A 13,103-nucleotide genomic window follows, 5' to 3' on the forward strand; every position below is an offset into this window, starting at 1 on the left:
ATTTAGTGCATTGGAACAGCAATGTTTCATCTAGTTAAGCTATACTATGGTTCAGCCAACTTACTATGTGTTAAAATTTTCACCTCTTTGAAGTAATTATAAAACAACTGGGGCAGGAAATTGGTCATTTACTAGTAGTTAAATATTTATTTGCATCTATTCACCAGCATACAATCTCCAACCATCGTAAAATGAGCTGTGATTGAGTTGGGGATATTGAAGTCTTTTAAAGTCCAATTGTGTAAAATTGGAGAAATCACATTATCAGCCTTAGCCAAACCTTAGCTTTTCATTTAAGATAGTTTTTTTTACAAAAAAACCCCCTAAAGACTGTTCTTAATGTTTTCTAATTATTTGAAGTAATTGAAAATTAACTCATTTTCTCATTCATTTTTGATTTTACACTTCATTTCCAGTTTAACTCAGCAAGAACAACTGAAAGCACAACAGGGATCTGGCATAGGAATTTCACCAGTAAACCTAAGTTCAGGTGACAGCAAAGAAATGGATATCTTACAGATGCTCACCAGAGCCAAAGATGAATATACAAAGGTGGGGCTTCTGCTGTTTAAAGTAATATATTCTCTCTCTCTCTCTCTCTCTCTCTCTTTCTTTATTTTCATTCATTCATTCATTCATTCATTCATTTATTGTATTTTTATACTGCCCATCTCAAAATGACTCTGGGTGGTTTACAAAAGATTTGAAACAATAGCAATTGAATCAATTAAAAAGATACATTATAAAAATATAAATCTACAAATATAATACAAAATCTAAGATATTAATTATAATATATAAACCCAAGATGGCGAATTTGCAGTCTTGTTAAAATTTCCTGAATCCGTGTCAGGGTGCCAGCCACCCCCATGATGAACTGTCTCCCCTTCCACCCCAAGCGAGGTGGCACAGCCACATCTTGAGGCCCTTACGGAAGGTCAGGAGAGTTGGGGCTTGCCTTATCTTTGGGGGTAGCTTATTCCAAAGGGCGGGAGCTATGGCAGAAAAGGCCCTCCTCCTGGACCCTGCCAATCGACAATCCCTCATGGATAGGGTCCATAACATGCCCTCTCTGCCTGACCAGGTGGGACGGGTCGATGTGATCGGGGTGAGGCGGTCCCTCAGGTAACCTGGACCCATGCCGTGTAGGGCTTTAAAGGTTATAACCAACACCTTAAATTGAGCACGGAAGCCATGTTTGATCTAGCAAGTATTTTTAAATAGTCCTCTTGAGATACATTAGTTTGCAGCTACTGTATATCAAATGACAGTTTCTTGTTTTCTATAATATTAATTAAGCTAGTAATTTAAGATATGCATGTAAGTCAGGTATTAGCAGGGGCCCACTAGATATGTTGAACTACAACTCCCAAAAATTCCCAAGGGCCCTGGGAATTGTACCCCAACACCTCTGCAGAGTATTTCAGGTTGGGATGGGCTGCTCTAAAACAATTAAGCTTTGGGGAATTATTTGGAATTATTATGGGGAGCAACTGATGCTGAACAGAAATGAATCTCTCCTGCCACCAATCTTTCTCCTTTGATAAATCCATCATAAAAATTGGGAAAGCCAATTATGGATCACTTTTTGTGCCTGACCACCACGCTGGTGTTTGTCAGTGCTGCTGAAAGCCACATTGGGCAAAGTAATGATGTCATGGGTACGTAGCTATATTGTCAAAATGGGAGTGGCTATCACAGACATTATAAAAATCAAAATAATAGCAATGACTAAATTCTCAGGCCTTTTGCATTTCATTATATACTTGAAAGACATGTATAAAGCTTTCCATGTAAATAATACATCCATTTATATATTTTGTTCCCATATTATTTTAAAATTAATTTTACAGGTAGTGCTCATTTAGCGACCACAATTGGAACCAGCAACTTGGTCGTTGAGCAAAGTGGTTGCTAAGTGAAACATCACGATTTTACAATTTTACTTCAGCTTTCCTTTGCTCTACAGATGTACAAATGTCATAAATGTGAGGATTGGTCACAAAGTTACTTTTTCATCACTGTCGTAACTGTGAATGGTTGTTAAACAAGACAGTCACTAAACAGGATTACCTGTAATTTTTTGATGCCTTTTGCCTCTGTCAAATTTAACTGTATTCACTTCCTTTCTCTTTATTTAGAAAAAAAACCACACATCTATACTTAGAGTTCAGTCCAATCAACTTTTAGCACTCCTCTGTCTCAGCAACGGTTGTGTCTTTGTGAAAGCTACAACTCCTTACAGCTGTGGCCACTGGAGAAGTCAATCTTTGTGATTCAGGCCATTTTCAGTAAAGGCATGGTGGGATGAGCTGGGGTAGATGGAAGTGGAAAGCAAGATGGGAAGAGAAAGGAGACTGGGCATAGACAAGGGGGACAGAGAGCTTTGACAAGTGACAGAGAGCAAATTAAGGTGGAAACAAGTGAAGCTGTCAAGGCCTTTGATTTGTGCTTGGTAATTTGCCCTGAAGTTCCAGTGGCAAACTGTCACCTCTCATGAAAGAACTATAGAAATGACAATAGAAGGTAATCTGTAGGTGATTAAGGAAGTCACATGGGCAATGAGAACCACAGGGTATTTCTTTGCTTTTGATATCCCCCCATTTACAGTCAATTCCTAATTATCAGCAGCATTTGGACTTGTTGTCAACATTTGGCAGAGTTTTGATACACCATCTATAAGTTAAGCTTTGGATTCATTGAATTCATTAATTCATTCAAAGAAAATTCATTAATTCATTCAAAGAAAATAGTTTTTTGTTGTTTTATTTAATGCGAAATGATTCATTGGAATCAAACTGCTTTTGAAACTGGTATTTTTAGCGATGGCTTGCTTAATGCCACAATTTTTTTGGCTGGTTTTACTTGGAAATAAATTCTAATGATATCGATAGTTACTTCATTCTGAATACATATTGTAAGGGATTGCCAACAGAGAGCCAGAAATAATGACTTAGAGAATTAGATGTTGGTTTTCATATTAAAATGTACACCATATTATCAGTCTGAGCAGGCATTATTGAAAAAGCTATTTAAAAATCTAGAAAGATAGTGATGTCTGCTCAGATAATATGCAACAGCAGTTACAGTATAAGTTACACTTATTTGTCTCCTTACACAGAAGAGTGTATAGAAAAAATATACATATACTAAAGTCTTTTCCCTTCCTTTGTCTATATAATTTAAGACACTTGTTTGGAAACAATTTATCTGAAGAATGAGTCAATCTATTTCTGCTGCTTAGTTTCTCCACCTAAATTTCTTTAATGTAACTGGTTGCCAAGGAAATATTATGCCACAGAGAATTTTATCTTTGGAAATGCAGTGAGATGCAGAAACAGCTGTCCTCTCAAAACTGAAGATCATCTGCATTAGGGTGAGAAGAGGTGACACATTTTACAGTTTTCTCCGCATCAAATGCCATCATGCTTCAAGCCGTGCTTCTCAAAATAGTTGTTTTTCATTTCATCATTTTGTGAGCAAAGATTCCATGTGCTGCAGTCAGCCTGTCCATTCTTTTTCCACTACTGTGATTTGGAATGAGAGGGAGGGAGGGGTAGAACTGTGGGACAGGAGTAAGAAAATGACTGTGAGTTTTCATAGGGGAATGCAGTGTATTAATTTTCATGATGACAGTTATACTGGTTATAGTGGCTGATGGATGGTATTTCTATTACACTGTTAAGCAGATAGTGCCTTTAATGATTTTATGTTCTCCAGTGACTTCCAGTGAAAGAATAGAAAAGTTTACAGTGTACTTCCATAAATAAATAACATCTATCAAACAACTTCAGACTAGCTCCATTTCTTTCCTTGATTTTAGCCAATAAAATGAAGTTTATTTATTTATTTGTTAGGTATTTACCCCACCTTTCCTCCAAGAGCTAAAGGTGGCATACACAGCACTCTCTCCTCCATTTCCTCACAACAAACCTGTGAGGTAAGCTGGGCTGAGAGTTAGCGACTGACCTTAAGTCACACCATGAGCTTCTGTGGCTGAAGGTGGACCTGCAGCTAGGTCTCCTGGTCCTAGTCCACTACATCACCCTGGCTCTGGAATATGGTAGGTTCTTAAGATGAGCTGGTTAAACAATGAACAAATTCATTCCTATATAGTCTGGTATCTTTATGTGCAGCCTTAATGAACAGTTAAGTTCATAAAGTGTGTTCATTTCAGTTCCTACTTGGTGTATGGCCATTCTACCTCAGAAAGCAACCCTAAATAAAGGTGGGATAAAAATAAATAAAAGTAAAAAGTAAATGCCAAGCAATGACTTAAGGCAGTCTTGCCCATCCTGGTGCTCTCCAAATATGTTGGATCACAATTCCATAATCTATAACAAACCGTGTTGTCGGTAGTTTTCTTCTATGAAAACCATGTGGCGGTAGTTTCCAGCCTCCCATGAGGTCACCAGGTTGAGGAAGGCTGAGCTTAGGAGTCTCTTCTTCAGGATGAGGATTAGCATAAAGCAATTATCTCTCTTATGCCTGTGGCCATTTCTACATAGAAAAATGTCTTATGATTGGAATTAGCTATCAGAAGGTGCCTTTGAGAGTTGTTATTCTTCCCTGCCATTCTGTTCATTTTAAAGTCCAGGTCCCTTCCTTTTCAGGAATAGATAAGGCAGAATAAGCCATTATTATTGAAAAGTGATTTGGTTTTTGTCAAGACAGATAATGAGGGAATTTGGGAATACTCGTTCTAAAAAAACTTGCAGGGCCTGAAAATAGGGATACCTTAGCATGGAGACCAGTAATAAATTTGCCTTTCTGTTCCTCTGCTGTAGGCATCTCTAGAAATTAGAGATTTGTTTAGGCCATTTGTTGATATATCTATGCCTCCTTTACTCCCATGACTGTGAGATGGGCCTCCCTCAGAATCTACAGTACATCCTTTAAACTGTTTTTTTTTTTCAGTTTTTCATTATCAGATGCCACTCACAGGAATGATTTTATATTCAGCTTCTCAATCTCAGCATTTTAGTCTCCTGGATGCAGAATGGATTGTGGCAGTAATGGGAGTTCATTTTGACTTTTGGATATCTGAATGCAAATTTATACTATAGAATGTTGAGTCCTGAGTATTTGAAGAGCTATTTTTCTACATGTGAGGTTGCCCAAATCTTCTGAACCCTCCTCTGTGTTTTTCTAACATCTGATGTTCCATGCTTATCATATAGGATAGGACCATTTCATTTGTGATGCCCCATATATGGAATATCCTCTCAAGAGAAACCGAGAGTGCCAACATCAGTTATTTTTTCCTTAGGCCTTCTTTGATTTGCCTGGATTTGAATAGATAGCTTTTTAATGTTGAGGTATTTGTCTGTGAGATTTTTCTGATTTGCACAATTTTGCTTTCCCCCCCTCTTTTTTAAGATCAGATCTGTATATAATTTAAGTCAATCCCTTTAAATATCCTAACAGTACAGAATTTTTGCTAGAGGTATGCATGGTGCTATAAAAACCTTGGGTTGACGGGCATATACTTCTATACCTTCAAAAGCTGTTCAAATCGAGTGCTGACATCTGGAACCTGAAGCCACTATTGTTCAATCATTATTATTGCTTTAAATGGGTCCCTAGCCTTTAGTTTATTTTACATGTAGGTTACATGCAAACTGAAGAGATAATCAGGAACAGAAAATTACATTTAAAAAGCCTTTCATAGAAATCAGCATTGTACTTACGTTTTGGACTGCATGTACTGCATATTCCTATCAAACGAAATTACGTTCCTTCAAGTAAACTTGATTCTCATGGTCATTTTTCGGCCTGGCCGTTGAATTTCCTCTTCTGAATTGAACTATGTTTCTTTCCAGTGATGGTGCTCATCATTATGGGTACAAGTTGCAACTACCTAAATTTTGTTTCAGTGTACAGTAAGGAAAACGTTCTGACAGTAAGATCTGTAGAACGATGAAACAGCCTACCTAGGGAGTTTGTTAAAAATCGCCGTCCCTGGAGATTTTAAGCGAGTTGGACGTGATGATCCCTGCAGTCCCATCTAGCCCCCCAATCTATGATTCTGTTGATCTTGAGATGAAACATTGCTTTTTGAGCAAAGCGATACTCTTTTTGTGTGTTGCAGTGTAAGACGTGCTCAGAACCAAAACAAATGACCGGCTCTTCTGTGATACACCACAATCCCAACTTGATCAAACCAATTCCTCTGAAGCCCAGGGAAAGTCAGCAAGTCCAGGTATGTGGGAACATTTGTACTTGGGATTGACTTTCATTAACTAGCCTGTTCATCAGCTGATGAACTCCTTAGGTTCAGTGGGGTTTGTTTCAATATAAGCATGCCTAGGATCACCTGTGGGAGACTTGGACACATCTTCAGCTGCACTCGGAGTGGTAAAATAAAACCAGTGGCAGGTTCTGAGGCTGATTCAGTGGGGATTTTAAAAGGCTTCTGCTGCTTAGCAGTTGTCAGGGGACTGATGGATCTTACATCCTTGCTGGAAAGGATTGTGATGTGATGACAGGAAAAATATAGGCTGCTAGCTGTCACCGTATGTGTGCGTGCCCAGGGATCAGGCCTACTGACACTAGAAAAATATGTGACCTAGCTGCCTTGTATAATGAAAATCTTGCCATGGCTAGATCAAAGCAGATCAATATAAGTAAGGGATACCTCCAATCCCCTACATGCCATTTCCCCCCGTAACTGTCTTTTCCAACCATTTCTCCCTATCCAGGGTTCCGGTGAGGGTTTTGTTTCCAGCTTTTATTGTCGATGAAGCTAGCCAAGTCAGATTTAGTCTTAATTATTCTTCCTTCCTTCTTGCAGAACATAGATTCTGAGCCCCAGCACCTATCCCTAATGACCCTCTTTGGAAAGCAGGAAAAATTGAGCTTATACCCAAATACCTCAGAGCCATCTCAGAAACTCCACCAAGACAATTTTCCTCCGAGGCAGGGAGTTGTGCGCTCTTTGTCTTACGAGGAACCTGGAAGACACTCGCCCACAGCAGAAAAGCAGCTCTGCCCAGCCATTCAAAAACTGATGGTGCGTGGGGCAGAGCTTCACCCAGTCTCTGAACTCCCGGAGAACCGCCTCTGTGAGAACGGCAGTCTCCCTTCTGCAGAAGCTTTCACTGGGCTCTTCCAGCCCGTGGCTTCACCGCGCATTAGGACCTCTCATCCAGCCCAGAATGCAGCCAGCACACGGAGCCTACTCCAGCAGTTGCAGGGCCAGTCCGAACAGATGGCTAAAGTGGAAGGCAACAGCACAGGACTAGCCCATTCAGCTGCACCAGTCTTCAGCAGGACTCCAGCCATTTCCTCAGTGGCCCAGGTGAAGGGCGTAATACAGCCACCCATGATGTACTTCAACGGCTCCCTCCCAGGCCAAACGTTGGGGGCTCAAGCTCTTGGTAAAGAACAATCCAAGCTTCCCAGGCAGTCACTTCCTCTCTCTGGGAACCAGTCTGGAAATTCTGGCATAATTTCACCTCAGGAGCTGTTGAAGAAACTGCAGATAGTGCAACAGGAACAACAGCTGCACGTAGCCAGTCGGCCAACCTTGGCAGCTAAGTTTCCTGTAGTTACTCAGGCCACCCCCATTCTGAAACCTTTGGATTCGTGGATGGAGAAGGCTTCAGCTACAGAAAAGCAGCCCCCTCTTCTTCAGGTAAATCAGTGATAAATGTGATAGCAGCTAAGATCTGAGACTCTTCATCAACAGGTGGTTGGTTCTCTTTTTAGCATTCAAAACAATATACGCAGACCTTTTCCAGCATCAGGGACAATGCACTAACCCTCTAACCACATTAGTGCTTTGCAAATCCTCCTGCTCAGCTCATCTGAGCAAGCACTTAGGGTAAGCCTTAGAGCCTTTCCAAGTACTCAAAAGAAGGATTTGAAAATCCCAGGTGTGCGGCTGGGAGGTATTTTTTTTCCCCCCACAGATGAGATTTCTTTAGGGAAAAAAATATAATGTTGTGTTCTCTTTGAATAATGGCATCGGAAGACTTAATTGGTTTATAAACAGTCATTTCAGGTGCTCTAAAGCATACATTGCTGTTGCCAAACTGTATTTGCATGACTCTTACAACTGAAGGAATATAGAGTTGGAAGGGACCTTACGGGTTCTTCTAGTCCACTGTTTCCCAACTATGGCAATTTCCATGTGTGTGGACTTCAAATCACAGAATTCCACTGCCAAGGGTGGGGAACAGTGGTCCAGTCGAATTCTCTGCTCACTGCAGGGTCCAGTGCCCATCCAGCCTCTGTTTGAAGACCTCTAGGGAAGAACTCACCATCTTATATGGCAACCTGTTCCATTGGCCATCAGTCAGAAGGTTCCTCCTGGTGTCTAGCCTGATCCTCTTTCCTTGCAATTTTCACCCTTGGTTCTGGTTGTGCTTTCTGGGGCAATAGAAAACAAGTCCGCTCCTTCTGTGCGACAGTTCTGTGTGACAGAATACTGTCTGTGTAACAGAATACAGTTCTGTGTGACAAATACTGTGTGACAGCATTTGAAGGCTGGCATCATGTCTCCCCTTACATGTCTTTTCTGTAAGCTAATGGTATCCAGATCTTTAACCATTTCTGCAATGGCTTGGTTTCGAGACCCTTCACCATCTTGGTAGCCCTCCTCTCAACTTGCTCTAGTTTATCACTATTCTTGTTGAACTTCTCAAAAGGCATTTTTGAAATGATAGTAAGATTCCCTTCCAACCTTCCTGCTTCCATCAATACCAAACAGTTTAAAACTCCGCGGAAAGTTCACATCTGAATAATGGGCTTTGTGTTCCCAGGAGGAATTGGCCTTTGATTTCTTCTTTTTCTTATGACCTGCCATTTGTCAGCCCCACCCCGGCAGGTAACAGCCAAGCATATCTTTAAAAGTAAAATTGGGGAAAGAGCTTATTCTTAAGCTCTGCAGCTTGAAGTAATATAAAGTGTGAAAGCACAAGTGATGTGAAAAACAACAATTGAACAGATGACTCATTTTCTGTTTAAGAATTATTTTTTGAAGGATGCTTATGACATTTTCATTAGAATTAAATTGGGAAAACAACTGTTCAAGGCAGAATGTATAATCACTCAGTGCCATGGAATTTTTAACAAGCTTTCTGATGTTATGTATTTCATAGATAATAAAAAATACACCTAGATAGAAATAGTGGAGTGTTTTATTCCATAACCAGGATTATGCTGGTCAGGAGGAGGTCTTTCTGCTTCAGGGATCCCTTGCAGGAGGCATTTGCCGTGATGCAGCATTCCCAATCTGTGGAAGTTGAGCTGATGCCCAGGAGCAGGGGACAGACTATTCTTAGCGCAACAGGGTCTCCAATTGCAGTGCTTAACTTTTTTCTATAGGTGATAGCAGGGGCGATTTATTTACACAGGAGAAAGTAGAGGGATATTCTATGGCAGTGTTCCTCAACTTTGGCAACTGTAAGATGGGTGGACGTCGATTCCCAGAATTCCCCAGCCAGCTATGAGAAACCCTGTTCTAGGGACATTGGGTTAGGCTAAGTCTGCTCCTGATTATATCATTCTCCGTCAGAACCAGGTTTTGCTACTTGTGAGCAGTTTATTGTGCCCCACAGAGCAAAATTGTCTTTTCTTCTGCTGTTGCCACAGCGTGCCCTCCAGACTCTTTTCATGTGCAAAAGGCAACTTTTGCTGAAAGCCTGTCTTCCAGTCAACCAGCTGGGTGCTTCCTGGTGCTTCAACAGGCATTGCTGAACACACTGATGAAATTATTCTCTTGCTACTAAGATTCCCAGGACTTGATTTCCCAGGTCTTCAGGTCATCGTAAAATTAGCTCCCTATTTTATCTTTCTGTCACATTCTACATTTATCAACTATAGAGCCCAGAAGTCATGTCAGGGCAGAAGAAAACTATATTTTCCAGAGAACTTAATACCGTAATTCTGCTGCCTTGAGAAATCTAATGCTACTGCATAAAGAAAGGCCAGTGCAGAGTCCCAAGTTTATTATAAAGTAACTTTTTGGCTTGGCTCATAATTAACAAAAAGTTCCATAGAAGGATGTTTATATGTCAGATTCCTAATTTCAAATATCTTATGCCCATTACATAGCAAGGTATACATTTGTGAAGACAACAGGTTGAATATTACTGTTATCTTGTGTCATAGTGCTCTGCCTTGCAGATAGCCTTTTTTGTCACCCTAGCTAAGGACAAACATTTCCATTAAATAATGTTGGCAGTCTCACGTTTACAGATGTTCAGACAAATCAGAGCAGACCTTGCATAATAAACACACCCCAAAATCTGTTCCCTAGAATTGTTTATCTTCTGGAATTGCATCTGTTCCCACTGTCTTCAAAGGACGGCGGACCAAATTTTACGAAGTCTGTCTAGGTTGCCTGTTGCCTAGACAACATCTTGAATATTGAACTGAAAAAAACATGTATTTAAAGAACTCATCATGATTTCCTTCAGTAACTAGAGTCTGTTGTTTGTACTTCCTTACCAGTAGGCATCTCGTAAGTCTCATTTCAAATTGGCTTGAACTGCATCTCCATATGGCTTAAAAACTGTAATCTGTAGAACGAGGCTCAGCGGAGTGGAAATACATGTTACTGAACCAATTAGCAAAACCAGAACATAATTGGATTTGAATTTATCCAGAAAACAGACATATCTGATCAAATTTAAACCAGATACATAGAGACTGTAGGGCGAAAAAAAATGTAATGTCTAAGAATAAATTCTACTTAAATTTGTTTAAGTGGAGTCATTTGGGTCTTTGGTCAATAGAGGCATTAAAGGTGTATTCAACTCACATCAAGAAACTCAATTTTTTGCTTATGTTTCTATAATGAAGGATGGATACCATGTGCCTGAATTGGCTCTTTGCAGTGAGAAAGCCTGAAAAAATGAAGCAGATGGTGATGAGGAGCTGAAGTTATGGGGATTATTGACAAATTAGAAGTAACCAACTCGCTGGATCCAGATGGCATCCACCTAAACATTCTTAAAGAATTCATATGGGAAATTGTTTATGCTGTTTTAGCTGTTTCAGATGTGAAATTGCTAAAAACACACAAATTGACATAGGGTCTGGGAGACTGGAAAGTGGTCAATTTTTAAAAAGGGATTGACAGGAGATTCAAAAATTACAGGCCAATTAGCTGACCGTGCGCTATGGGTAGATTTATGGAAAGTAAAGAAAATTACCATGAAGCAGGTAGAAAACTAACAACTATAATATGGAATTTTGTGTTTATTTTGTAAGATTAGAAAGAAGGCAAGCAAGCAGGTTCAGAACCAGAGTACATAAAATCATCCACTGACAATATAGAGAGTCAGTTGGTGTAGTGGTTAAGGTACCAGGCTAGAAACCAGGAGACTGTGAGTTCTAGTCCCGCCTTAGGCACAAAGCCAGCTGGGTGACCTTGGGTCAGTCCCTCTCTCTCAGTCCTAGGAAGGAGGCAACGGCAAACTACTTCCAAAAATCTTGCCAAGAAAACTGCAGGGACCTGTCCAGGCAGTTTCTAGGAGTCAACACTGATTTGAAGGTACCCCCCCAACCCTCCCCACCAAAAAAACACACAAATTGACAATATGGACAGAGAGAAGGTTTCCTCTCAGAGCATTGGATCTTAGGAGTCATCCACTGAATCAAATTCTGGCAGGTTCAGAACTGATGAAGGGAAGGACATAGTAATACAACACATGTTTAAGCTATCAAATTGGCTGCTTTCATATGTGGTGGTGTTCACCCATTAGGATGATTTTAATAAGTTGCCTCTTAGACCATCCATGGAGGTTAGGGCTTCCAGTGACTATGCATCTTGGTGGCAGTAAAGTCCCTCTTGGATCACAGGCAGGATTGCCTTGGATATCAGTTTCTGGAAGCAACTAGGGAAGAGCCTCCTGTCCTGCTAGTGCGGTTCTTGAATGCATCGCTTTGGCGTTGAGGTGATCCAGGTTGCTGGACTAAATAGCCTATTGGTCAGAACCAGTTGGGGTTTTCCGATGTTGAATTCTAGCAGTCTGTTCCAGAACACCCCCCAGAGGGGACTTGGCAGGAAGGAAAGCTTCCTCCACAGGTGCATGTGGACAACAGCAATTGGGGGAGGGGGCACAAATGGAGTCAAAAATATTGGAAAGGAACTTCCCAAGTAATTGCATGTAATTTCCGCAGACAATGAACTCTTGTTTCGATTCCCTTCAATGAAAATTTTAATTTCTTAATTTCAGCAATACTGTTTTATGGTCAAACTTGGAATATGTGATGAGAGGTAAAAGAACTGTCACCTGAAATTAGAGGACTGTGAGCAGAGATCTGGCTCTACATTGGAGCATTCCTTCTCTTTTCCTGAAAATCCATGCCATGACATTCCACACACACATATACGTACATACATACACATACACAGTTTTTATTGAGAGTTTTAACAATGATAGTAAGAATTAATACAAACTAAAGGAGAAGGAGAAAGAAGAGAAAGAAAGGGAGAAATAATAGAAAAAGCTAAAAGTGCAAAAAAAAGAAAAAGTAGAGGAAAAGTAGAAAACAGAAGATACAAAAAAAGATAAAAAGAAGTCGCTTCCAATCTTCTTCAACACGGTTATAAGTACATTTATATTTTAACCTCTCTCTCTAAGATTATATCATGACTCTCTTCTTTCTATAGTCTATCCCGTCTAATCATCAAAACTATAGATCACAAGTTTATGTTTTTAATGCAAAAAGTCCATAAAGGGTTTCCTGAAAATGCATTCCTGAGTGTCCCCCTGAATTCCCCCATCCTTTCCTAAGTTAAAATAGTCTCCTTCACAAATGATTACTCTTCTTCTCCCTGGATCCATTCCTATGCCTGGGTTCTGGTGAAATATTCCTAAACCTTGATAACTTTTTAAACTTTCTCAGGGCAGAAGGAAATGCTTTTCCAGCTAAAACTGCATATCAAGTTTTCTTCTTTAATTACAAAACTTGTCCATCATCAGTGGAGGTCGGCAAGATGAGCTGGCCATCTGTTTGACATTTCATTGCAGTCCCCCAGCTTTCTGACCATGATAATGTGGTGTGATACACAGCCTGCTTTCCAAAAGAGGCTGCAGTTGATAACATGCAGGTGCTGCCAAAGGTCATAACTGGAGGCCACACGCAGT

At 40.3% G+C, this 13,103-nt stretch overlaps 1 protein-coding gene across 2 annotated transcripts in view; it reads left to right on the forward strand.

The window, feature by feature from the left end:
* DCP1B (decapping mRNA 1B) overlaps positions 1–13,103 on the forward strand; it is a 46,832-nt gene that overhangs the window by 28,657 nt on the left and 5,072 nt on the right. Inside the window, exons 5-8 of one of the 2 annotated variants that reach the window (XR_010068351.1) lie at positions 417–552; positions 6,092–6,202; positions 6,794–7,636; positions 10,810–10,916. Coding sequence is in view for 1 of the 2 variants with exons in the window: in XM_063309200.1 (XP_063165270.1) it covers positions 417–552; positions 6,092–6,202; positions 6,794–7,636 (1,090 nt within the window). In the remaining variant the exon portion in view is untranslated. The remainder of the gene's footprint in view (positions 1–416; positions 553–6,091; positions 6,203–6,793; positions 7,637–10,809; positions 10,917–13,103) is intronic. The other variant, XM_063309200.1, reaches the window with a different exon arrangement.

Source organism: Candoia aspera, chromosome 7 (genome assembly GCF_035149785.1).
Source record: "Candoia aspera isolate rCanAsp1 chromosome 7, rCanAsp1.hap2, whole genome shotgun sequence".
NCBI classification, from domain to species: Eukaryota; Metazoa; Chordata; class Lepidosauria; order Squamata; family Boidae; genus Candoia; species Candoia aspera.